The sequence below is a fragment of the Schistocerca gregaria genome, chromosome 5 (assembly GCF_023897955.1).
Source record: "Schistocerca gregaria isolate iqSchGreg1 chromosome 5, iqSchGreg1.2, whole genome shotgun sequence".
Classification (NCBI taxonomy): Eukaryota; Metazoa; Arthropoda; class Insecta; order Orthoptera; family Acrididae; genus Schistocerca; species Schistocerca gregaria.
Window position 1 is genome coordinate 293,730,770 of NC_064924.1, and position 27,114 is coordinate 293,757,883.

General features: G+C 41.1%; 1 protein-coding gene across 6 annotated transcripts in view; it reads left to right on the top strand.

The window, feature by feature from the left end:
- The window catches only part of LOC126273106 (myb-related protein B-like), a 186,957-nt gene that overhangs the window by 141,913 nt on the left and 17,930 nt on the right, over positions 1 to 27,114 (top strand). For all 6 annotated transcript variants that reach the window (XM_049976550.1, XM_049976547.1, XM_049976546.1 and 3 more), the window contains exons 3-10: positions 8,933 to 9,082; positions 14,767 to 14,999; positions 15,222 to 15,480; positions 17,268 to 17,461; positions 19,656 to 19,819; positions 20,917 to 21,149; positions 24,053 to 24,145; positions 24,466 to 24,768. In XM_049976550.1, coding sequence (XP_049832507.1) covers positions 8,933 to 9,082; positions 14,767 to 14,999; positions 15,222 to 15,480; positions 17,268 to 17,461; positions 19,656 to 19,819; positions 20,917 to 21,149; positions 24,053 to 24,145; positions 24,466 to 24,768 — 1,629 coding nt within the window. The remainder of the gene's footprint in view (positions 1 to 8,932; positions 9,083 to 14,766; positions 15,000 to 15,221; positions 15,481 to 17,267; positions 17,462 to 19,655; positions 19,820 to 20,916; positions 21,150 to 24,052; positions 24,146 to 24,465; positions 24,769 to 27,114) is intronic.

Genomic DNA, 27,114 nt, shown 5'->3' on the forward strand with positions numbered 1-27,114 from the left:
TGGAATTTTTCAGACAAATTGAAACAAACCGTACATGCAATTGCCATTTACCAAACTACTGGACGGATGCGAACTGTGCAGTCGGGCCCTTGTAACATTTCAGCGACCCTTTGGAAACCTGACCCTTGGACACCCCTGTGGCTGTATGCAAGCGAATTAGGAAGGACGGAAGGAAGGGTGGAAGCATACATATGTATAGGGTATAGGATGTGCTTACCCTTTCCGGTCCCTGTTCGATTCACGAGCCTAAGGGGTGGGGGATGGGGATGAATCCAGTTGCTATCGCGACACAATTTCCAGGGCACTGGTTACCTGCCCGTCGGGCAGAGCTGCCAGCCATTGTGTCCGATGGGACCTGTACCTGCCTTGCTTTGGAGCCGTGAGAGCGGCGGGGCGTTGCTAGCACGAGCGCTCCAAGGTGCACAGATGGCGGATGGGGAAATCGTGCTTCACAGCTCTCCCTCATTTTATTACCAGCCGTATGGTCATGTCCTTCATTGTCAGCGCCAGAATTTGTGAATCATATGCACTCTATGGGAAAAAAACGAACACTACGAAAGAATTATCCGAATGGGATGGAAATAGTTAGATATGATGCACATGTAGGATGATTTATTCAAGATAAAGAGCTTCGCAAATTGAGTAAGTCAATAAAGCGTTGGTAAACATCTGGCTCTTGGGCGAGCTGTTATTCGGCTTGTCGTTGAAGGAGGGATTATTGGATGTTCTGAGACATATCGTGCGAATTCTGTACAAAATACGCATTACATTCTGAAAATCTCGAGCTGGTTGAAGGGCCCTGCCGATAAGGCACCAAACGGTCGCAGTTGGAGAGAGATCCAGCGACCACGCTGCCATGGTATGGTTTGACAAGCACGAACACAAGCAGTAGAAACGCTTCGTTAGCGGGCGGGCATTATCTTGCTGAAATGTAAGCCCAGGATGGCTTGGCATGAAGGGTAACAATACGGGGCGTAGAATATCGTCGACGTACCGCTGTATTATGAGCGAGCCGCGGATGACAACCAAAAGGGATGAAAAGAAATGGCATCCCAGACCGTCACTCATTGTTCTTGGGCCATATGGCAGGCGACATCCAGGTTGGTGTCCCACCAATGTTCGGGGCGTCAGGTCTTCGGCCTGGAATCTCATTAACTGGAGTAGGATTGTCTTCAATGAAAAGTTTCGATTTGATCTGAACCGCGATGACCAGCGAAGACGTGTCTGGAGACAACGGTTGAGACAGACACAAAGAAAAGACTCCTACATGTTTTAAATTTTCTGCCAAAAGGTGTTCTCTCGAAGTAGAAAACACACACATATTCATACAGCTCACATACACATGACCGCTGTGCTTAAAATGTATAGCAGTCAATGTCATCGTTGTGCCTGTCCTCGACTCAGGTAGGATCTCTGCAGGTACTCCTGCATTTCGTTTGTCTTGCGGCGTTACAACCTTCGTAACGGGCAACAAACATCATCGTACGCGATTAATCCCACGGAGTTCGCCCCGACGCTTCATGTACGCATTTTTCTTTCTTTTCCGGTTAAGCGGAATTTACACCTTTTTAATCTTTTTTAACTTACGCGGTATTATTTCAGCTAAATTTTCGTTGTGAATAGTCATTCTCCCGCTAGCATCAGGTGCACTGAGTTAAGTAATCAACCGGCCGAAATCCAGAAAATCTGAAAAATGAAACACACATTCTTCTTCAGATAACGATATGTGAGAAATCATTTTAAATAGTTTCTAGCCCTGAAAAACGAACCTTTTTTCTTCTGTCATCCTCGATCTTCCCATGTTTTCCTCGTCCTCTGCATTTTTCCTTTCCCTTATCATTTACATTTCCAGCTACTCGTTTTAGTTACGTACCCCACGGGCATTCTTCTGTTTCGCTACCAATCTAGTCACACCAGCTCCACTCCTCAAGAACTCTATTTCCCCTTATTGTATTCTGCTTTTGGCTATTTCCGTTAGTAACCGTGTTTCTGCAACGTAACTTAACATGGGTAGATAGTGTCTCTCATATACGTCTTTTCAACATTTTTGGGAATTGCTATGTTCCAAGATAAGCTTTTTATGCTTCGGAAAAGTTCTATCGCATTTTTTGCCCCGTTCATATGCCTCGTTGCCATTTCCCCATCTTCCTCCGTTGCACTATAATAAATACTGGAAACACTCTATTGTTTGCAGTTTCCGCACAAAAAAGTCTGTTTTTGTCTTTAGTTCTTGTTACCAGTTCACTCTATAAACTCATTCCGTAACGCGCAACTCTCTCTCGCCATAATTTAGGTGTTCTTCGGGCTTAGTCACACTGTTTCTCCGTATCATTCAGTGTGGGGACTTTGTGGGTCACAGGAACACTCAAAAGTGGTTGCTAACCGGGCTCTGGTGAAGGTTTGATACGTGTACTAGTGTGTACCAGCAGTGGGCGGATACTGCTCTCAGCCGTGGAGGAGCAAGCCTCGGAATGGCGTAGCCATGTCTTTAAGGCTCGTGAAAACGCAACCAGAAGAGCGGCATGCGAACTACCTCCTACAAAGAACAAATTTGAAACTTCCTGGCAGATTAAAACTTTGTGCCTGACCGAGACGCGAATTGAGACCTTTGCCTTTCGCGGGCAAGTGCATTCTACCGAATGAGCTACCCAACCATGACTCATGACTCGTCCTCACTGCTCTTACCTCCATCAGTGTATCGCCTCCTACCTTCCAAACTTCACAGAATGTCTCCTACTAAACTTGCAAGACTAACACTCCTGGAAGAAAGAATGCAGCGGTGACTTGGCTTACCCACAGCCTGGGGGGATGTTTCCAAAACAAATTTGAAGTTCGCAAGGCGGCGCTATGTCGCCAGGAGAAAATAAACTGTTTTATACGCCTGTGAAAGAAGAACAGCCCACATCACGTATTTTTGATTGATACATCCAGTTTCGCCCAAATTAGGCGATGTTCATGTCTAAAATATGGAGAGGATGTTTGCTATCACCAGCATCAGCTGGTGCGCGTCATGTAATGTTTTATAATCTGAAAATGACCTAATTCCAATCGTAATAGTAAAAGATACGTGATGTAGGCTGTGCTTTGGTCATATAATTAAGGCCCTGTGTGCAAAGTATTGTGCCTAAGTTCCGTCCAGTACCCTCTTGGTTGGTTGTTCTAGTCGGAATAGGAATAAGGCGCAATAGTTGAGGCGACGGCATTTAGACGTCAGCGGTCTTCAAGCAGTGTTCAGCAGTTTAAGTTTTCGATAGCTTTCTAAAGGATTTGTTTCTTCCACGTTAGAGTTTGCGTTTTAAGTGTTCGAATTTGCGTACTTGAGACACGGATATGTTTTATCAGCATGTGTGTAAACCATCATTTCGAAGCCATGGCGAAGCGCAGTCCACTTTTTCTTTGAAATAAATAACAAGATATTGACGAAACACTAAATTTTCGGCGACAGAGTCAAAGTTACAGTAGGCTTAATTATTATGTTACTGATGTTTTAGTGGCGTGTAAGTATGTTTGCTTTGAGTAGACACCCGAGCTATCTGTTGACACGGTTGAGATACATTAATGCTTGGTGAAAGCTGTTGTCTTCGCGAATTCTCCAACTTAATATGTACCAATAAAATCGTAGGTAAACGCAGTTTTGGGGTATGGGGCTATGTATGAGGACAAAAAGGGATCACTAGAGAATGATTCTCACTTATTGTTTGACAAGAGCCATTGGTATGTGAAACGTGTCGGATGTGTTCCTCGATGTTACATGTAGCAGAAATCCACTATTGTGTGTAAATGAATGAAGCCACCCTCAGAGGAGAAAAAAAAATTTAAAAAAATATACACAGTGCTTGTAAGTTAATGGCTCTGAGCACTATGGGACTTAACATCTATGGTCATCAGTCTCCTAGAACTACTTAAACGTAACTAACCTAAGGACATCACACAACACCCAGTCATCACGAGGCAGAGAAAATCCCTGACCCCGCCGGGAATCGAACCCGGGACCCTGGGCGCGGTAAGTTACCGGAAGTTTTGAAAGTTTATTTCAAAGACGTAGTGCTTATGTGCGTCGGGAATGATTTAAAGTGCAATGTACTGTCGTTTATCCGCGGTATTTAGGAACTTGAAAACCGCGGATAACCCGCAATGAAAAAGCGCGGTGAAGTGTGACTTGCTCAAAAACAAAAAAATAATTACAACGTTGTAATTAAAACCACGTAACCGATGTTAATAATAAATTCTGCTTTATTCGTCGTACTATGTACTCCAGTAACCCCATTGAAGTGCTGATGCATGACTGATTACTGTTTCTGGAATTAGAGGAATGTTTACCTTCAACACTATCATTCATCTGCTCGGCTTTTCTTCGGGTAGTTGCTGAACAATAGCATAGTCACTCAACATATCATTACCCGGCTATGTGCGGTCCATTGAGAAATATTTTATTTGTAACAGTCTCACAACCTGCAGTAGTTTCCAAAACAACAGTTAATGTAAAGCTGTGAGTACCGGGCGTGAGTCGTGCTTCGGTAGCTCAGATGGTAGAGCACTTGCCCGCGAAAGGCAAAGGTCCCGAGTTCGAGTCTCGGTCGGGCACACAGTTTTAATCTGCCAGGAAGTTTCATATCAGCGCACACTCCGCTGCAGAGTGAAAATCTCATTCTGGAAACATCCCCCAGGCTGTGGCTAAGCCATGTCTCCGCAATATCCTTTCTTTCAGGAGTGCTAGTTCTGCAAGGTTCGCAGGAGAGCTTCTGTAAAGTTTGGAAGGTAGGAGACGGATACTGGCAGAAGTAAAGCTGTGAGTACCGGGCGTGAGTCGTGCTTCGGTAGCTCAGATGGTAGAGCACTTGCCCGCGAAAGGCAAAAGTCCCGAGTTCGAGTCTCGGTCGGGCACACAGTTTTAATCTGCCAGGAAGTTTCATATCAGCGCACACTCCGCTGCAGAGTGAAAATCTCATTCTGGAAACATCCCCCAGGCTGTGGCTAAGCCATGTCTCCGCAATATCCTTTCTTTCAGGAGTGCTAGTTCTGCAAGGTTCGCAGGAGAGCTTCTGCAAAGTTTGGAAGGTAGGAGACGGATACTGGCAGAAGTAAAGCTGTGAGTACCGGGCGTGAGTCGTGCTTCGGTAGCTCAGATGGTAGAGCACTTGCCCGCGAAAGGCAAAGGTCCCGAGTTCGAGTCTCGGTCGGGCACACAGTTTTAATCTGCCAGGAAGTTTCATATCAGCGCACACTCCGCTGCAGAGTGAAAATCTCATTCTGGAAACATCCCCCAGGCTGTGGCTAAGCCATGTCTCCGCAATATCCTTTCTTTCAGGAGTGCTAGTTCTGCAAGGTTCGCAGGAGAGCTTCTGTAAAGTTTGGAAGGTAGGAGACGGATACTGGCAGAAGTAAAGCTGTGAGTACCGGGCGTGAGTCGTGCTTCGGTAGCTCAGATGGTAGAGCACTTGCCCGCGAAAGGCAAAGGTCCCGAGTTCGAGTCTCGGTCGGGCACACAGTTTTAATCTGCCAGGAAGTTTCATATCAGCGCACACTCCGCTGCAGAGTGAAAATCTCATTCTGGAAACATCCCCCAGGCTGTGGCTAAGCCATGTCTCCGCAATATCCTTTCTTTCAGGAGTGCTAGTTCTGCAAGGTTCGCAGGAGAGCTTCTGTAAAGTTTGGAAGGTAGGAGACGGATACTGGCAGAAGTAAAGCTGTGAGTACCGGGCGTGAGTCGTGCTTCGGTAGCTCAGATGGTAGAGCACTTGCCCGCGAAAGGCAAAGGTCCCGAGTTCGAGTCTCGGTCGGGCACACAGTTTTAATCTGCCAGGAAGTTTCATATCAGCGCACACTCCGCTGCAGAGTGAAAATCTCATTCTGGAAACATCCCCCAGGCTGTGGCTAAGCCATGTCTCCGCAATATCCTTTCTTTCAGGAGTGCTAGTTCTGCAAGGTTCGCAGGAGAGCTTCTGTAAAGTTTGGAAGGTAGGAGACGGATACTGGCAGAAGTAAAGCTGTGAGTACCGGGCGTGAGTCGTGCTTCGGTAGCTCAGATGGTAGAGCACTTGCCCGCGAAAGGCAAAGGTCCCGAGTTCGAGTCTCGGTCGGGCACACAGTTTTAATCTGCCAGGAAGTTTCATATCAGCGCACACTCCGCTGCAGAGTGAAAATCTCATTCTGGAAACATCCCCCAGGCTGTGGCTAAGCCATGTCTCCGCAATATCCTTTCTTTCAGGAGTGCTAGTTCTGCAAGGTTCGCAGGAGAGCTTCTGTAAAGTTTGGAAGGTAGGAGACGGATACTGGCAGAAGTAAAGCTGTGAGTACCGGGCGTGAGTCGTGCTTCGGTAGCTCAGATGGTAGAGCACTTGCCCGCGAAAGGCAAAGGTCCCGAGTTCGAGTCTCGGTCGGGCACACAGTTTTAATCTGCCAGGAAGTTTCATATCAGCGCACACTCCGCTGCAGAGTGAAAATCTCATTCTGGAAACATCCCCCAGGCTGTGGCTAAGCCATGTCTCCGCAATATCCTTTCTTTCAGGAGTGCTAGTTCTGCAAGGTTCGCAGGAGAGCTTCTGTAAAGTTTGGAAGGTAGGAGACGGATACTGGCAGAAGTAAAGCTGTGAGTACCGGGCGTGAGTCGTGCTTCGGTAGCTCAGATGGTAGAGCACTTGCCCGCGAAAGGCAAAGGTCCCGAGTTCGAGTCTCGGTCGGGCACACAGTTTTAATCTGCCAGGAAGTTTCATATCAGCGCACACTCCGCTGCAGAGTGAAAATCTCATTCTGGAAACATCCCCCAGGCTGTGGCTAAGCCATGTCTCCGCAATATCCTTTCTTTCAGGAGTGCTAGTTCTGCAAGGTTCGCAGGAGAGCTTCTGTAAAGTTTGGAAGGTAGGAGACGGATACTGGCAGAAGTAAAGCTGTGAGTACCGGGCGTGAGTCGTGCTTCGGTAGCTCAGATGGTAGAGCACTTGCCCGCGAAAGGCAAAGGTCCCGAGTTCGAGTCTCGGTCGGGCACACAGTTTTAATCTGCCAGGAAGTTTCATATCAGCGCACACTCCGCTGCAGAGTGAAAATCTCATTCTGGAAACATCCCCCAGGCTGTGGCTAAGCCATGTCTCCGCAATATCCTTTCTTTCAGGAGTGCTAGTTCTGCAAGGTTCGCAGGAGAGCTTCTGTAAAGTTTGGAAGGTAGGAGACGGATACTGGCAGAAGTAAAGCTGTGAGTACCGGGCGTGAGTCGTGCTTCGGTAGCTCAGATGGTAGAGCACTTGCCCGCGAAAGGCAAAGGTCCCGAGTTCGAGTCTCGGTCGGGCACACAGTTTTAATCTGCCAGGAAGTTTCATATCAGCGCACACTCCGCTGCAGAGTGAAAATCTCATTCTGGAAACATCCCCCAGGCTGTGGCTAAGCCATGTCTCCGCAATATCCTTTCTTTCAGGAGTGCTAGTTCTGCAAGGTTCGCAGGAGAGCTTCTGTAAAGTTTGGAAGGTAGGAGACGGATACTGGCAGAAGTAAAGCTGTGAGTACCGGGCGTGAGTCGTGCTTCGGTAGCTCAGATGGTAGAGCACTTGCCCGCGAAAGGCAAAGGTCCCGAGTTCGAGTCTCGGTCGGGCACACAGTTTTAATCTGCCAGGAAGTTTCATATCAGCGCACACTCCGCTGCAGAGTGAAAATCTCATTCTGGAAACATCCCCCAGGCTGTGGCTAAGCCATGTCTCCGCAATATCCTTTCTTTCAGGAGTGCTAGTTCTGCAAGGTTCGCAGGAGAGCTTCTGTAAAGTTTGGAAGGTAGGAGACGGATACTGGCAGAAGTAAAGCTGTGAGTACCGGGCGTGAGTCGTGCTTCGGTAGCTCAGATGGTAGAGCACTTGCCCGCGAAAGGCAAAGGTCCCGAGTTCGAGTCTCGGTCGGGCACACAGTTTTAATCTGCCAGGAAGTTTCATATCAGCGCACACTCCGCTGCAGAGTGAAAATCTCATTCTGGAAACATCCCCCAGGCTGTGGCTAAGCCATGTCTCCGCAATATCCTTTCTTTCAGGAGTGCTAGTTCTGCAAGGTTCGCAGGAGAGCTTCTGTAAAGTTTGGAAGGTAGGAGACGGATACTGGCAGAAGTAAAGCTGTGAGTACCGGGCGTGAGTCGTGCTTCGGTAGCTCAGATGGTAGAGCACTTGCCCGCGAAAGGCAAAGGTCCCGAGTTCGAGTCTCGGTCGGGCACACAGTTTTAATCTGCCAGGAAGTTTCAACAGTTAATGTTGCTAGTGAGCAGTCATGGGAATCACTGATTTAATCAATTTCAGGATTAATGTTTTTTCATTACTTGGTTACAGTTGATTGTTCTATGTTGCACCACGCCTTCGACGCTTATAAATTGCGTGTGGTACAGTTGTTTTCAAAGTGTTTAACGATTGCTGCCCTCATCAATAAGCTTTTATGTCAGATTTACTCTATACATTTTCTTCATTGCAGCAACGACACCCTGATCCATTGGCAGAATTAAGGCTCACATTAGGAGGTAAATATTTCACCAATATCATCCAGAACAAGTTCGTTCCGATACATCCCTTGCAGTTACATCGTTTAACGTTAAATATTTTCGTACTGCTGCACAAAGCAGTTGGGGGACCATGTTTGTGCAGAAGTAACTGAATTGTGAGGGTACTGTGTGTCTGCAGTTTCGCTATTTACATAATTTTATTTGCTAATTTGTTTCGTAATCATTATTTGGAGAAATTCATCATATTTGTTCAAAATATTTTCAGACTGTATATATGTGTTATAAGAATTATTTGTGGCTTTAGCTCTACATAACCTTACGTGTGCAATTCTGACTTACATTTATTACACACCCCCACTTCCTTCCCTACATCGAAAGAATTTCTGCGGCCGTCTTCCGCCCTCTCTGTGAACCATTGTGTTATACATCACGTATGTTAAACAGTGGCGTGGTGCCTTTATGTTCCAGGATTCCCGGCTGAAGCAGCTGGTGGAAGTGTACAGTGAGCGCTGGGAGATAATCGCGAAACATTTCCCTGACCGGTCGGACGTGCAGTGCCAGCAGCGCTGGCAGAAAGTCGTCAATCCGGAGCTCGTGAAGGGTCCATGGACGAAGGAGGTGAGCATTTCCGTTTTTTTTTTTTTTTTTTCCGCCCTGCAGAGTGAGTAAACAGTTCTGAGAGCTTTGAACCCCGGTACTTTCTGGGCATCCTGATGTCTGGGACTATTTCCAGCTTTCTTCAAGAAGAAGAATAAGAATAAGATGATGAAAAGCTCTGCTTCCATCGGTGGTGCGATTTTGGACAATGTATTGACATTGCGGTGAACAAATATTGATGCACAGATGGAATTACGGCTAATATACATACATACATGCCAGATGTATCCCAAGACCTCTGTATGTCCTGCCTTTTGACTTTATGAACGTTCTGTATATGCAGTGAACATAATTTTGAAATTTGTTCCCACGAAGATTTTGGGACAGACTGTGCAGAAAAGCATATTCACTTCCACGGTCTCTAGCCTTCACAATTGCCTCAATAAGAAGAGGAAGGGAGGGTGCATGGAGTGAGCGGAGAGAGCGAAAGTCATGGCACGAAAACAGCCCCAAAACATCGCAAAACTACTTGTGGCCTGAGCGACAACCTTTACACGTTGCAGGCAACACATCGAAAAAGAGGCAAAATCGCGACTTGGCGGGTCACCGTAAACACCTCGCTAGCTTATGTGCAGTTTCTTTGTTGTTTGGCCCATTGGAAACGCGCAGTATTACGTGCCTCCGAGAGAGCTGTCTTTATAAGTAAATTATACCCGTTGGAGGCCAGGTATACCGATATAAATACATATACGGCCTTAGCATAAATATTTCGTTTGATGGAAGAATTAATGAACTATGTCTCATACAAAAACAAATATTTCTTGTGCTGGCACATTAGCAGCTCCCCGCGACTTCGTTTAAGGGAGTTACTCGAAGTGCTTGTCGACATAACTACCGCACTTACTGTAATTGCAGTAAAGATTGATCCGATATCCTGCCGAGTAAGCGCAGTATTAGCGATGGGTCGTCTTTACTAGAACCCTGCTTCGTACTAAACTTCCTTATAGTTGACTAATCACAACTGTTAAATGTATTGAAACCTGCGCAAGTATAAATAGTCCAACGAATCAATTTCCTTTCATTAATAACGACCAGCCTCGAGGAACTAAGAAAATACAGTGTAGTCTCTACTGTGTCATTGTTCGACAATTAAAAGATTTGTTCCTTGAAACAGGTACCAAAAACCCTGTCATTAATTCGCGATGCGCGGTGAGTAACGGAGTGTGGATTGACAGATTTTGTCACGAATTTTTATGAAGTTGTGTGTCGTATGCAGCGTTTTTCAATGTCCTTGTACAACTGATTGATCGTTTACGAAGATGTGCCATTTATCGCAGATAGTTGGTGCGCACTTAACCGAAGCGTAACTACAGAGATTGCCAAATGCTGGAAGTGTTAAACATCTCACTGCCGGATTTTGACAGTACTGAATGAGGGCAAGATAACAGAAGCTGACAGAAAAGTCGTAATTCACTCTTAACAGATACGGGTCGCCAATCGCAACAGAGGGTTGTCATGAGGCACCGAAATTCTTGAATCACCGAAACTGACTGCTAATAATGCATTGTGGTTATTTCTAATAATGCCCGAGGCAGGATTCGAACCTGCGACCGTAGCGGTCGCTCGGTTCCAGACTGTAGCGACTAGTACCTGAAGAAGGCGCCTTGCAACAGTCGCCGAAACGTCGGAATTTTCTAGTTGACAATACGGCCTCGAATTTTATTGACTGTTACAACGGCCGCGGAAGCCTACGTTTACATTTAACCGAGCGCTGTTTGTCACAGCACTATATACGAGGAAGGAGGGCTTACTAGGGAAGTTTAGACGAGTCATACATACTACCGCACAGATCTGGAATAATCGGGGTTAGTTCCAGATGTGATAATGTTAAGCTACCGTTGTTAAGCTTATTTAGAAATGTACGTAATTTTATGCCCTCTGAACGAGGTGCCCAAGCTCATGTTAGCGTTTTCTGGAGTTTTCCATGTCAAGTCGTACAGCCATTTGAAATAGGTATGCAGAAGTTTATTTTCACTTGTCATGTAGTGTCTGAACAGCAGCTCAACTGCCCACCAAGTACCAACTTGAGGCCTTCATGGGATAGAGTTGCCAAAATTTCTATCTGTCCAACCGGGATATTTCTCTTACACTGACTGAAAATGGACGTAACTTGGAGAGCAGAAACTGGGGCAAACCAGGGCACTTCTCTTAAGCTTCAAAAGTAAATTAATGGAAATATTTTCTTGGCATTGTGATAATCATAACGTATTTGTTTGACTGTCACCCGGTAACACTGATTTCGCTATTGCTGTTGATTTTGTTCTGCCCAACGTCACAGTTTTTGGTGCTTTGGAATCATTAAAAAAATGTTTGGAGCTTGGCCTAGTACAGTCCACTGATTCAAATGACATTTGATGTTTAACGGTAGAATAGCGCGTAGCTAATTCCGTTGCTGTTACAAATTTGCCCTGTTTAAATGAATTTGAAACAAAATAACCATCCGTTGTTAAATGCTTACGGAGAACAAGTGTGATTATGCTTTCCGCTGATAAATGATCCTTAATGTCAGCTCTCCCCCCGTGTGCCATAGAAACGCATCATAAATTCAACATTCTACTTCCTAGTCACTTCATTTTATGGCGAGCCATTCATCTGAATATTTTTCTTGGAATGAACACTTCTATTTTGGCATTTTAAGTTCACTTGAAAACAAACACTTCAATGATTTTACCGCTCAAGAATATTCCTTCAGGAACTCTTGATAAAAACTTGCGTTATCTTGCTTAACAACCGAAGTTGAAATAGAGGTCCATGCAAGAATTTGGGAAAAAAATTAGTGTATGAGAATAATTATCCGAAATTCGAAATCCGGGACAAACTGCCGCCCCGAAAGTATTTTTCGTACATAGATTTCCTTAACCTGAAACGGGGACTGTCCCGGAAAATCGGATCGTCTGGCAACCTTAATAGATCAGAATATTTTCATCTGGGCATTTTTCTTGTCCTCCAGTTTAGAAAAAAAAAAATGGCTTCTTTCATTTGAAGTGGTGAGAGAACGAAATACGGTGCCGTATTCGACAGAAAGAATGTTTCTTACTACTGCTTTTAATTTAAGTTAATGGCTGACTGCAGCCCTGTGGCGCTGAAGAAATTCGAGAGTGTGACTGTGGGGCGCAGAAAAAGTAAGCTTCGGGGCACATGCACAAAGAACGAAAAGTGGGGCTATTTTCTGATACTAAGTTCGCAAGCGGAATTGGAAGAAAATGCAAATATCAAAATTAAAACAATATATTAATTAAACGTGCACTTATCATACGTACAGTTTCCATTGCAGTTCATTCGTAATCTCACTTCATCGATTTCCCTTCCCCTCCGAGTATGATAGAATAGTTTCGCTCATCATCTCTTGTATTCAGCCCCCACTCCAGAGCAACTGCCAAGGTCATGAGTGATTAGCCTGCTGAACGCTTCTGCTGACCGCCCCCACAGAATATAGCAACTGATAGTTCAGGGCCAGTTTGTTATTGTTATCATCATTATTACAGCTCTGAGTGACGTGCGGCCGATTATTTTGTAAAAAATATTAAGGGATCGTTCGTATTATGTTAACGGTTCTGATAGTACTTGGGGTAAGTCATGCTCTAACAACTACAGTTACTGACCGAATGTATAAACTGTGGTCTGTGTTAAGTTTGTGCATTAGTAAGCAGGTGACCTCTTCCCCTTTTCGATGCAACAAGTTAAGTGGTATATATTATGAAGGATGCTATGAAAATAGTTTCGACAATGTAGAAGATTCTCTCTCTCTCTCTCTCTCTCTCTCTCTCTCTTTCTCTCTCTCTGGTGTTTGTTAAAAATAAATACGTAGACTAATAGCAGTTTTGCCAAGATCTGTCATGTGGTCTCTACTGAGTGATGTTCAGGCGTTAAATGATTATGCATGACCTCCGTGCATAGAAATTAAGCGCGGCAACCAAGGAATTCGATGACGCACGCTTCGGGAGCCTGAATGGGCACAACAATCATGTTGAGCCGAACAGGGATAAGTTGAAGCAAGGTCACGGCGACCGCTTGCCAAGGGCATCACATGTCGAGAGACGTGAGGTGTGACGTAAGGGCCGGTCGTTATTTTACGTCACGGTCGTAGTCCGAAGGCCGCGGTTCGAATGCGCTCTACGACGAGTCAAGTGGCGTCACCAAGGATTGCCCAGCCGATGGAAACGCAGCTAACTTCGCTTCCTTCTTCTGATTCGCTTTTAAGTTTACAGGACATCTCTTTGAATAAATACGAGCGTAAGCATACTGTACGATTCGTCTTGCGCCCTCATACAGCAAAATTAAAGTTATAATGGAACATTGTGTCAAAATAAGACGACCAATTCTGGAACGTGCTAATTGAGCGCTTGTGTTCATTCTATCTTTTCAGCTCTGACTTTGGGAAAAGTTAATGTTCTTTCTAGTCTAATTTCCATAGGATGCTTGTGAACATCATCCGGGGAGTTAAAACTCTGCCTTGCAATAGCAGAAACTCAAGTGATATCAGACACGACACTGTACGAAGAGACTGCATTAATTTCACGAAAATATTTGACGTTAAACAAATTCACCACAGTGAAAGTATTCAGTGTTTTGCATTACTTACGGTTCTGGTGGTGACGGTAACATGCCTGGTAACACCTTTATAATGACTAATAGCATACCAGATAGAAAAGTCTACATGATGTTGCAAGAGGGACTGTGCACTGTTTCTATTTCGGAATTTTAAGAAATTTACTCCCTGAAAAGTATCACAATCATTTTGCGAGCTTACAAACACATATATGGTAGAAGTCATTAAAATTACCCAATAAAACAGAGAAAGTTAGCAACTTGACCAATGCCATTCATGGTCGGATATGGTGTTATGGAATAAAAATATTGGCAGACTGGGAGGTATACTGTTTGTGTTTAACTTACTAAGGTATCCATTGTATCACATTCCACGGTAATTCATCTATGGTGGTGACAATGAAAGAAAATGACTATATTTTGTCACCTGGTTCCATATGAGTGACTAAAAGGAAGTTTCGAAAGTCACTGATGGTGAAAATGTTATAGCGAATTCAGTTCTTGAAATGGAGTTTCAAATTTTGAATGGGTTTAATTCTCAAGTTTGTGTACCCTGAAGTTCTCTATTCATTTAATTGAGCGAATGAATGCACAATTGCGATCTTTATTTCTGAATTTCCAGTTAGACAGGAATCTCTTCTTTATCTCAGATCACATATTTAATAGTTTTCCTGGGTTATGTGGCACAGTTGATACAGCATTGGATTCTAACTAGGGAACATCTGGGATGGTAATTCTTGCCTGACCTCTCAGTTACAGGTTTCCAATATTGTGCGCAAGCCACTCCCTAAGTATATGCTCTTGTCCACCCTTTACTGGTGTTTATCTCAAATGACTTTAATATTAATAGAATATTAGATACATTTACCTTTGTTCAACAGTTGAATGTTTCAAATTCCATATCTGCAGGATGTTCGGCCCATGTAAATTGGGCATAAGGTGAGAATTTCCTAGTTCCTTTTTCAGTTCTGCCATTGAGATTGATGTGTTCTTTCCTGTCAGCAATAGTTAGAACTTTGTGATAACAAATCCTTATTGTCTGCTCTTGTGATTTATGTTGATATAATGTGGCATGATTTGTTGTCCAATGTCAACAGGAAGATGAAAAGGTTGTGGAACTGGTTGAGCGTTATGGACCAAAGAAATGGACATTGATTGCCCGCCACCTAAAGGGCCGCATTGGCAAGCAGTGTCGAGAGCGCTGGCACAATCACCTCAATCCTAACATAAAGAAGACTGCGTGGACAGAAGAGGAGGACATGGTCATCTATAGGGCGCATCAGCAATGGGGCAACCAGTGGGCTAAAATTGCAAAGCTGCTGCCTGGCAGGTATCTGTCATTCACTCTGCTTCCTAGTGTCATATGAGGAAGATGTGCCTTCTTACAGAACAAGCAATTAATAACGTAATTTTAAACAGTAAAAAATGTCAATTTATCACAATTCTCTATTCTATTGCGTGTCAGTTTGGAACACACGCCAGTGATATTACTTTCTCTTTACAAAATTATTTAAATTCAGTTGTGTTTAATCATAAGTCATTTTCTTCATAGGACAGACAATGCAATAAAAAATCACTGGAACTCAACAATGCGCCGCAAGTACGAATCGGATGATCGTTGCGAGGGTCAGAGTCGGCGTGCTAAGACGAGGGCTGCGAAACAGTCGAGTGTCGGAGGCAGTGTTTCCAACTCTGCTTCCACGACAGATGATATTGACGATAAATCAGTTCAGTCACAGTTCCGAAACAACCTTACTACATCAGCATCTCGTAGTGATTATTTGGCAAGGTCTGCTGACACATATAGCAATGTGAGTATATGGACTGTGATGATTGCAGTAACATGTTTGACAGATTTCAAACAAAATTTGGTGTAAGAATTATGTTTCTAATTCCTTCAGAAATTTATTTAAAAAGTAAGTAAATCTTTGTACAGTTGATATGTAAATAAGTATTCCTTCAGCATATATAGAAGTTATTTAATGATAGTTTGTTTTATTGTTTGTTGCTAGTAATGTTGGAAATTGTGCAGCTTAATCAAGGTTCTGCTAGCAGTGCAGTGATAAATTGATGTTGGCACTTATTGACATTATGGCTAAAATATAGATCCCCTCCTTTCTACATGATACCATATTGGCCCATAAATTCTTGTGTTTGTGCTTGATTTTGCTCTCAACTGCAGTATCAACAGGATGGTAATGTAGTCTGTAATGTACTATCCTTTATGGAACATACAGATATTTGACAATGATCTTTATCATAGTTTTCCCTACAACCTCTGAAGATAATCTGCAGATAAAAAGTAGAAGAAAACGTGTTTTAGATCTGGTACTGGATAATACAAAATGTACAGGGTGGTCAGAAACAGCCTGAAAAGCTTGTGAGGGTGTTGCAGGGTAGGTAGTGCTGAGGATTAATTTTTAAGAAAAAAATTTGATACATCGCACTGTTTCTGAGTTAGCTAGCATTGATGTAAGTCAATCAGGCCTTTCTGTGCACAAACCCAAACAACCTGCCGGATACAATTATTGTCAGTTGTTCTCATAGCATAGTTGATAATGCATGAGACAACTCGGTCTTTGGCTTGGGCTTCATCCTTGCTATTATTGTCCCATGTGCTATTTTTGAATAGCTCTGTTGTTCACTTATAGGAAACCAAATGAAGAACATGTTTGGTAACACCGTCTCTGGCTGGCTGCTTGAGTTTGCAAGTGTGTGCAATGGTCTGATTGGTTAACTTGAAAGCTAATTAACTCATAAACAGTGCAATATATCAATTTTTTCTTAATAATTATTTCTCAACACATCCTATTTATTCTGCGATATCCTTATAAGCTTTCAGGCGGTTCCTGATGATCCTGTATGTTTTGTGTTGGTTTGGTTTATGCTGCAGACTGGAAGCAATTATTACTTCCAGTGATTGATATTAATGAAGAAATAGTGAACAGGTCTCCAAGTATTAGCTGCTCTTTATACAGAGAAAAGTGAATTGAACGTATGTAAGTGGATTTGTAAACAGCTTTGGAGATTTAAACCTGCTCACTAAACTGATGTTAACACGCATTCTTTGTTTTGTAATGTGTAATTTTGTACTCTAATCCATAAAATAAGTGATCTGTTGACATGTGCTTTTTATTTATTGCTCGGAGTTGATTGTTAGACACCCTACAAAAAAGATCTTACTGTTTTAGCCTTAACTAGTCAGCCATTTATATTTTAAGAATGCAAATAGATGGCAGTGAATATCAGATATAACTTCTCTATTTTGTTTGAATATTGTCTATTTTGAACATTCAGAATAGTGTTCTGTAATCAGACACTAATCAGGTGAAATAATTGCTAACAGCTTTAAGAAAGAGATCTGGGAAAGTTTTATAATGTGTATTACAATAGAGTTATCCTCGAATACCCTGTAATGCTTCTTACTATTGAAATTGTGGGGGGTTTATATATGTACTGAGACGCCAGTATTTTTGTAATAAGGAATGTTTAATTGTCGAGAATGCGTATTTGCATATGTAGTTGTGTGGTTTCAAGAAGCAGGGAAGTATATATGGGAGAAATGAAGGGTTACTACATTTTTGGAACTTTTTAACAGGACAAATGGTCACCAGCCAGCTGTGACCAGCAGACTCCAAATACAAGTTTTCATTCATCAGTCGAGCAAGTTGCTCCATCATGTGGAACCCTGTTTCCTTCTGAGCAACTGCATGAACATTTCTTCAAATCAGATTCGCCAATGAAACTGGCACGTCCAAATACTCCAGAGTACATTCTGTCATCTCCCCTCAGGTATGTATTGTAGCTGTAGAATGATTTTGTTCAGTTATGCTGGCTCACAGAGCTGAATTCTGGAGTTATCCATCCTTATTGTGTGGCGTTTGTTCATTTTGTTGGAACAAAAACATGTTAAGACATATAATAGTTACTCTTTCCAAAGTACATTCACTTTTATGGAGTATTCAGTTTTCACAACTTTGCCCTTTACACTAGGAGATAGTGTGTTCCTAAGATTTAGTCTTTAAGTTGGCCTATATCGATGCTTCACTGTTTTCTCTTTTCTTACAACCTTAAGTACTAATGCATGCATGCAGTCTTTTTCTGGAATGTAAAACAAACACTTCAAATCATCCTATTTTGTAGGAAATGAAAGATTAGGAGGGATGGCCGAGTAACTTCTGTATTACATTTTTAGGAGGGTTTCCTTCCAAAATTGTTAAGGTTAGGTATTTTCAAATGTTTAACAACGTTACAGGTACTGGATTCAATAAACAGCCCATTAGTTGGCTGTGAGCGTTGCTCTCTGGGGATGTCCATACTTGATATGTTTTCCAGATATTGTGAAAATAATTACAGTTCCAAAAAGAAGTTGCAATATCTCTGTATACAGGATTAATGGGACCTGGACGCCATGAGGGCCCAAAAAATGGCTTTTCTTATGTAATAAAATTCTGTGATTCTCCCCGATTGTAAAAGCGTATACTTTTTGTAAAATTCCTTGACATTTTTGTGTTTAAATATGTTCATAAAGCAGATGCATTGCATGACTGCCTAGTTGTCACACTGCTGTCAAACACAAAACCTTATTTAATTTTCACTCTGTTATTTTCATAGCAACTTGGTTGTGTAATACCTTTGAAGAACGTACTGATTGTACTGTAAGGATTTATTGCAATTGATTTTTATGTCAATACAAGTAGATTACTTGAGTTTATGCTTGCCAGAAATTGTGTTTGTTGGCTTATCAGATTTTCGGATTGGTTTGATGGTCACCTTAATATGTTTTAATAATGGAAAACAAAGAGCACACTCGGCATCAAAACTGGGGACTGCATGAAAAGTGGTTAGTTACGAGTGAGCAGGTAACTTGTAGCTGAAGCTGAAAAAACTGCTGAAAGCATGACAAAGGAGTCAGAATAACAAAGAAAAGAAAGAATACGAAAGAAGGTGGAAAGGACACTCAGAATCAACAAGATTATAGTGCTGGAATGTGGGGAATGTCTTGACATATTATCACTAAGAAGAAAATGACATGCCATTCTTTAGTTTGTTTCCCATAATCAGTGTTTTTGCATACTTACGTGTCATTACTCCACCCTTTATTAAAGCTAAAAAAAAACTAAAGTTTGAATGAATAATAATGTAGTGTTTGCCTACACAGTGTACCACATTATTCAACAATACGTTAAATATCCTAAGCTGGAGCATGTCATATGTTCTCAAATTAATAGGAAAAAAATTGACTTCTAAAAAAACATTTTTTTTGAAATTATGCAAAACAGCAAATTGGTAAATATTTATGGTTTACTGTTTCAACATGTTATCAGTTAAAAGAAAGAAATTTGTTTTGGCCTTTTGAGTAGTGTACTTAAAATAAAAAAAATTACACGTAAATGCCGCGCTGCTTGCAATTTGGCCTTAAGGCTACCAGCGACTGTGTGTGTGTGTGTGTGTGTGTGTGTGTGTGTGTGTGTGTGTGTGTGTGTGTGTTTGTTTGTTTTGTCGGTTTGGCCAAAAGCTCAGGTTTTCAATCTTTTTGGTGTGCCTATCTGCAACAAAATGCTAGTAGAAACTACTGGCCATCACGTCCAGGTCCCCCTAAAGAGAGCCAAGTGAACTTCGTGATTGGGGTATTCTTACCAAACAACATTGCCCAGTTTTCAGTGTAATGAGATTAAAAATAATGCTGTAAATCTTTTAGGAGGAGAAAATATCTTCAGCAAACAATTTTTAATGAATTTTTCAAAGCATGTACAAAATTTCTAATGGGTTTCAGTTAAGATGTTACACAACAGTTGTGTGATTCATGTAAATATACACCTTCCCTTCAACCCAAAAATTTTTCAGGACACTTTTTTATGCCTTAATTCAACAGTTTTATTTGCTATAGATATTTTTGAACAGTTACTACCTTGCAGAAGAGTGGAGCAAAACTTGGAGAGATGTTGTAACTATCCACATCTAATGCATTTGTGTTAAATTTCAGGTATTTCGATATGGAAATGCTATCTCATCCAAGTCCCATGAAATTGGAATCTGATGAGGGCTTTTCTGATGTTAATGTAATGGATTTGGTACATGGAGATGGTTATGGTTCCTCAGACATATCACCAGATAAGAATTTGGAGGATCGTAAGAAGGGGCCGATTGGTATGTGCGCAGTACTATATAATATATTTTCTTATTTATATGAGTCTTTGTTTACTTTTAGGTTTCTGTAATTCGGAACTCTATACTTGCATATACAATTTTTTATTGTCTTCATGTGAATAAATAATAATTCAACAACAGTTTTACAAATGAGAAAGTGTTTTAAAAAGCTCTCATGTTATGGATTATGTGGAGGTTGTGAATCATGTTAAGAACCAATTTTGAGTCTGTAGCTGTACTTAAAGTAAAGCTGGAATGATGTGGATGTTTTTGGAATTAAAATGGTGAAGAGAAGGAGAATAGAATTTGCATTCAAATTTCAAAACTGACCAGTTATAGGTCACTTTCTCCATTCACCAATGATTAATGGTTCTCTATCATAATTTTTTCCATTTATTATTTTTATTGTGAGAAATACCACACATTTCATGTATTAGTGCAACATCCCCTCCATGGAAATGCCTGAGGTTGAGAGATGGTGTCTTGAGGATTGGTTTGTTAATACAAAACATACACTTTTGGTTGACTTCTATTTTATTATATAGTCACTGACAGGAAATTTGTATACCATGCTGACCTTGGGGAGTGTAATCATCTCTCTGTTGTTGGGACTCGTATTGTGTGGTGTTGATTTTATGTTACTTGCTGCAATACTTAGCACTGAAGCAGAAAATGCAGGTTTACAAGAGAAAGAAATAAAGAAAGAAAAAATAGGGATGTGAATGTTTTCATAAAATTACCATTGCTAACTTGGAAAACTAATATAAGAATTTCTGTAAAATTCAGCAAAGTGTTTTTTTTCCCTCCATTTCTTAAATACCAATTAGTGCTATACTGTTTTTTATGTGAAACATCAAGAGTTTCAGTCTCTGTTTGGCCTTGGAAAAGTTGAGTGTGTTGTAGGTCTAATGAATAAAATACGGTGTATAATGTTTAAAATATTAAGGATAGGATAATTAATTTAATGAATTAATGTGACTGATAGTTAAATACAAGAAATTATTTGTGTGTGACTAATGTGTCCATTTTTGTATTGATATTGCTCATATTTTTGCCAGTAAAACTAGCAACTAATCTTCTTTCTGTGGATTACACAGGTTTGCGATTTGATGGTCAGACAATCCAGAACATACAGTCAGAGCTGGCAGCTGCTGGTGTGGTTAGAACAGGGAGCCTGATTCCATTTTCTCCAAATGTTGTTGCAGCAGCCAAGCTGTCATCTCCACCGCCAATATTGCGTAAAAGTATAACTCGAAAGCCAATAAAAGTTGAGCCATGTGACAATTCCCTTGACAATTTTGCATTGAGTGAAATGGCTGCTTCTTATCAGGTATGTTGCAGCTTACCTTACCTTCAAAATATTTGGGAGGAACTTGGGGAAGTGCATGGAAATAGTTTGTAGTATTAGGTCTAAGATAGTTCCCTAAAGTACATAAATGTTTTTACTACAGATATGTCAAACATACATGATGTTTACTATTTAGTGAAGGCAGTTTTAATATAATTGGGAACTAAGGCAGTGTAATGTGTTACACATATGTAGGCTCAAAAATCTCAACCACTTAATAGTGTTACTATTCTGTTACATTTTAAGACCACTATACAAATCTTCTATCAGTCCTTATGGCTGCATAATTTAATTAAGCTTCTGCCTTCTGAGTTATAGGAAGTAGCTTCTGTTCTTATCATATTCGTAGATTATCATTTACTTGATTGCATTGGTTACAGAGTGTGAATGATACTGATTCACACTTCTCGACTTTAATTTCTCTAAAAATGTTGAAATATACATTCACATGTGGGAAGGAAGCATGGCACTTTGCACAAGAAATTTTAATTAATTTCACTTTGTCTCGCTCTCTTCTCTTTGTTCCTAAATTGCTGACTTGGCAATTCTTTGATGCCTCGCAATGTATCCTATCAGCTTATCCTTCGTTTTAGTAGAAAAGTTGTGCCATTAATGTCTTTTCTTTCCGATTCTGTTCTGTATCACATCATTATTTACCTGATGTACTCATTTGATTTTCAACCTTCTTTTGTAGAACTATATTCACAGTGGTTCTATTGTTATCGGAACTGCTTTAGTGCACATTTCACGCAAGGACAACTGCAGACACTGTTCATTTCATTCAACTGCTCTTCCATTTATATTACTATCTCTGACACAATGTCATCAACAAACCTCAAATTTTTATTCTTCTCCCAGAACTTTAATTCCATCCCCAAATTTTTCTTCAATGTCCTTCACTACTAGTTCAATGTGCAGATTGAATAACATTGGGTAAAGGTAAGAACCCTGTCTCAATCCGTTGTCAAGTGCTGCTCATCATTATGTTGTCTGACTGCTGTCTGGTTTCTGTGCAAGTGGTTGATAACATTTCACTCACCGTCTTTTATTCCTGCCACCCTCGGAATGTCGGTGAGTGAGTGTATTCCAGTCAACGTAGTCAAAAGCATTTTGTAAATCTCTGTGTGTTGTAACTGTAGGTTTGCCTTTCTTCACTTGATCACCTAAGACAAGTCACAGCCTTGCATATTCCTATAATTCTCAGGAACCCAAACTGATCATCCATGAGGTTGGCTTCCACCATTTTTCAGCTCTTCAGCACCTACCTTCTGTGGAAATGAAGGTATTACATTCTTCTTGAAATCTGTGGGTATGTCTCCCAATTTGTATGTTCTGCACAGTGCAGGCCGAAATAGTAGTATATTTTCTTGGCATCTTCAGTAATTCTGAGGGTGTAGTTTACTCAAAATTTGTGTTTTAGATTTAAGTCTTTCAGCGTTGTGTCAAATTATTCTTGCAATATCACTTCTCCATCTCCCTATCGCTTTCCATAATGTTATTTTCAAGTTTGTTTTCTTTGCACAGTTCTATAAATTCATTCCACTTTTCAGCCCTCCCTTCTTTGCATAGCATAGTCCTGGAATATAAATTCTTAATATTGATATTGGTGTTTCTCGATTCTCCAAATGTCTTATCAGTTTTCTATAGTGGCATCTATCTTTCCCATAGTTTTGCATGCTTCCTACAGATTTGCATTTCTCCTTCAGCCAGTATTGCTCTACAATTTTGCACTTCTGACAAGCGTATTTTTCTCCAAGTCTGTATTCCCTTTTCCCTGATTTAGTTCCTGTTTATTTCTGTGTATGGACGGGTTTCCAGATGTGCAGCATTTAACAGCTTGGCAAGAGTTAGTTTTTCCTCGCCATTTGGCTGTCAGTTTTCAGACATGTTATTGTAATTGTAATTTTATTAACTCTGTAGATTATACATTGTGTGAAGCAGCACATGATGATATAGGACAAGTAAAAAAATGGAAAAATGGAGATGAGATTATACATATTTAAAAAAATTATGGTAGTGAACTTGTAATGATACAAGTGTTCATGTGTAATGCCAAGAAACAGAAGGGGTGGGGGGAATATGAATGAGCCTTGTTCCTTGTATCATATATATAGACACACACACACGAAGTAGAATAACTTTAGTCATGTCAAAAATAGTTCTTTTCTACCACATTTCCTTGTACAGAGTAAAGGAGTGGGGGAGGGCAGGCAGGCAATGTTGTACACACAATTTTTTGAAAATATGATGCAATTGGATAAATTAAAAATTGCTCACAAAATGGTGCCACGCACACACATATGAAAGGTTAAGAAAATGTGCAAGCATAGGAGCCAGTAGTCGCTCCTTCTCCTGGCAGGAGAGTTCAAAGGGAAGGAAGAGGACTGGCAAAGTTTAGCAAAAGGGGAGAGTTCAGAAAAGTCACGCAGAACCCTGGGTCAGGTGTGACTCACCAGGTGGGATGAGAAGGAAACTTTTTTTTTTCATTATTGCTTGAAAATTTTCAGTTGTGTGATTTATGGGTAATGATATTGGTGATAGTTGTACCTGTTTGAAAGCTGCCGCAGGTTTGCCTGTGATATTTTCACCATAGCTGATGAGCGTTCCAAAGCCAACTCAGTTTGTTTTGGCATGCAACTGATCATGATTGCTAAACTTAGATGTCATTCAGCTGAAGTTACCATCTTTACTAGGGGAGGAATCTTAAACAACTACCGACGTATTATACACATAAGACATTAAACTTCAGTTGCAAATTTAAGGCTGTTAAAGTAAATGTTAGTTGTAAAAATTGTCGTATAGCAACTCAAGAGGAAATTCTTAAACTGTTTTCAGCTGTTATAATGTGAGAGGCAGTTTTTGTGTGTATGTTGAAATTGTTTCAGGCATCTGACATGAGTGATTCCCCAGCATACAGTACAAATCTGCTTTGTAGTCCATCAACACCTGGGAAATCAGTTCCATTCAGTCCTTTGCAGGTAAAACTTGAAAAGTAGAGAATGTAATAAACTAAGAAACATGAAAATTATTTCCTGTTAAACGTTAAGTGAGAGCACTGGCAATCTGTGGCAACATACTGTTACCATTTTTTGTTAATACTGTGTTTGGAAAAAAAAATTCTTTCTGTCAGATATCACAACTTCCTTCCTTAAAGAGATTTTTCTCTTTTAGCAAAGCATTTTTGCTCTAGAAATTAATTTTACTTAAAATGACAGTCATTTTAGTGGAATGAATTTATTCTCAGATTAATCCTACTTTTAATTATTATGACTAATACAATTATTAATTTTATTTGCAGTTCCTGAATACCAGTTTTTCGCTTGAAGACAATTTTTCAAGTCCTTTCCGTCGCTTTGCTACTGGCCAGTCCACACCTGTTCGTGGTGGCGGAGCAGATGATGCTCAACAAGAAGATAGTCCTGGACCATTGTGTACACCTAACCCCCCTCTCCCAGTTGGTCTCTTCAAGAAGGAACCATCTAGCAAAGAACACTGTACGCCGAGCAAGTCGAGGCGCAGTCTGCTTAGTACACCACGGACGCCAACTCCTTTTAAGGATGCTTTGGCTGAATGCCAAAAGAAGGGCGGTGTGAACTACATGGTAAGATGGATTAATAACATAATACATTTATGTGCTTTCTTTTGGTACTAACATGGGGAAGGCCTCAGACATGGCCAACCGATTCGGCTCAAATTTGGCAGGTTGCTTGTGTACGAAACGAAGGACTCTTAAGATATTTTGGCTCAACACCCACAATTTTGAGAAAATCGCCCCTTAAGGCTATAACGAGCAATCAACTCAAAATTGGAGGGATCGATAGATAATTGTAAATTCAGCATTTTTCATCATCGGGTATGGGGTCTGCAAACGGAAACTTTTCCAGAAATGGAGGAAATAAACTTTTACAACTGCCTTTTCTGTACCCAAATGGTAAATGCTTTTCGCCAACAGTGGCGATAGCGCAACGGCCAAGGTAACTGGCTGGGAATTGAAAAACCCGGGTTAAAATCTCGAAGAAACCTATCGGATGTTCTTTTCATTTGTATTTTTCCGTATCTCAGTTGAGACAGATAGGAGGATTAATAAGGTACGTAAATCAATAAAGAATGATAATAATAAGGTAGGCAAACTAATTTCCCAAATGCCGTGAGTTAGTAAAGTATTAAAATTTTAAGCTCCCACGACGCTGAGCTTTTCCACAGTGCTGATGAAACGTGTCTTGTTCAGAAAGCTGTGCCTAAAACAACTTTAGCATCTAATAGGGAATGTAGTGCTCCAGGACAAAGTTAGTAAAGACCGTGTTATGGTGCTTACCTTTGCGATCTCTGCGTGAAGCTATAAAATACCCCTTTTGTTGTAAGAAAGTAAAAAAGCCCAAGAGTATTTCAAAATGTGAGAAAGCTTCCCCTCTTCTTATAAAAACCAACCCAAGGCTTGGATGTCGGCAGCTTTATTTATCGAGTGGTACAATGAAATTTTCATCTGTGAAGTGAAAAAGCAACACAAATCTCGTGGAAAGGAGGGCAGTGGAATATTTTGATTGTTGATAATGCACCAACTCCTTCCACTGGAGAACTGTTGGATAGAGGAAATGGCCAATTTACAACAATCTTTTAATTGCCAAAAGTCCGAGCTAGTTGCCACCAGTGGACCAGTCTATTGGAGTCCATGAAACACCATTACAGAAGGAAACTTTTGTTACAGAGTGAAGGTTTGTTGGGTAAAGACAGAAAAAAAAAACAACATAAATGTGAAAAATTTTGCTTACATGGTATCTGAAGCTTTGAGCTTGGTTAAGGCAATCACATCAAAACGTGCATGGAACAAGTTGAAAGGCATATCAACTGAAGAGGAGAAGGAAAAGGAGAAAAAGGCAAAAGAAGCTCAAGGAAAGGAAATGGAAGAGACAGGAGAAGATGAGAATGTCAAATTAAACACCTTTCAGCTGTCTAGTTTCCAAACTGATTTTATTTGGCTACCAGTTTTGGTGATTTACTACATCATCTTCAGGCCCCTGACCAATGTGTAGGAAGATTCCACCTCGCTTCAGGTGAAAGGTGTTTGATTTGACATCCTGTATTGAACAGCTGAGTCCCGCAACACTCTCAGAAATGATGGACATACAGAGGAGAAGACAAGGATGACGCGTCACTTGAGGAATCAAGAAACATTCTTTTGAAAATTCCTGAATGTTCAAAAGTTATTGCTGAAGATACAGCAGAAAGGATGGTGTGTGTTTCATCAGACCCTGGGTTTCAAATTCTAGATGATGATGAAGATGATGAACTTATTGAAAGTGTGAGAGAAGAAAATGTCGAGCAAGATGACCTTAATGTGGAAGTTGCAGCATAGATGGGACCATCAGCTAGTGAAGCGTTTGCTGGCTTCGAAATTGCGTTGAAGTGGATGGAGGGTCAGCCTGAGTGTGACCACAAGCAACTTCTCACTGGGAAGCCCACGTGCGACTTGGCTCCCCAAAAATGGATGAAGACAGTCAAACAGGTTGCTTTGACCAAGATGTTCAGGAGGCAGTCACTTTCAGCACCTATACTGTACAGTTCGCTATATAACATGTACGTAAAAGTGTTGCATTTTCATTTTAATTGATTAAAATCTTTTTTTCTTCAATTTTTTTCTTCCATTTTCAAAATACAGTACTGTACGTACAGTATGTAGTTGTATGGTATTCTGTCTGACGGCACGTCTTGTCATGGGTTAAGCCTCTTCACTTTTGTCTGTCCGTAGCCAGTCTTTTCGTTTGTGAATATTTGTCTCCTTTGATATTGTCCAGCATTTCATATCTTCTTTTTCCTCTTCCCCTTTTCCCTCCACCTCTCCTTCTATTCCTTCCTTCAGTAAACAGTCCCTCTTCAAACAATGTGCAATCCAGTTCCGTTTTCTCTTTCTGATGACTTTCAGCATGTTTCTTTTCTCTCCAACTCTTCT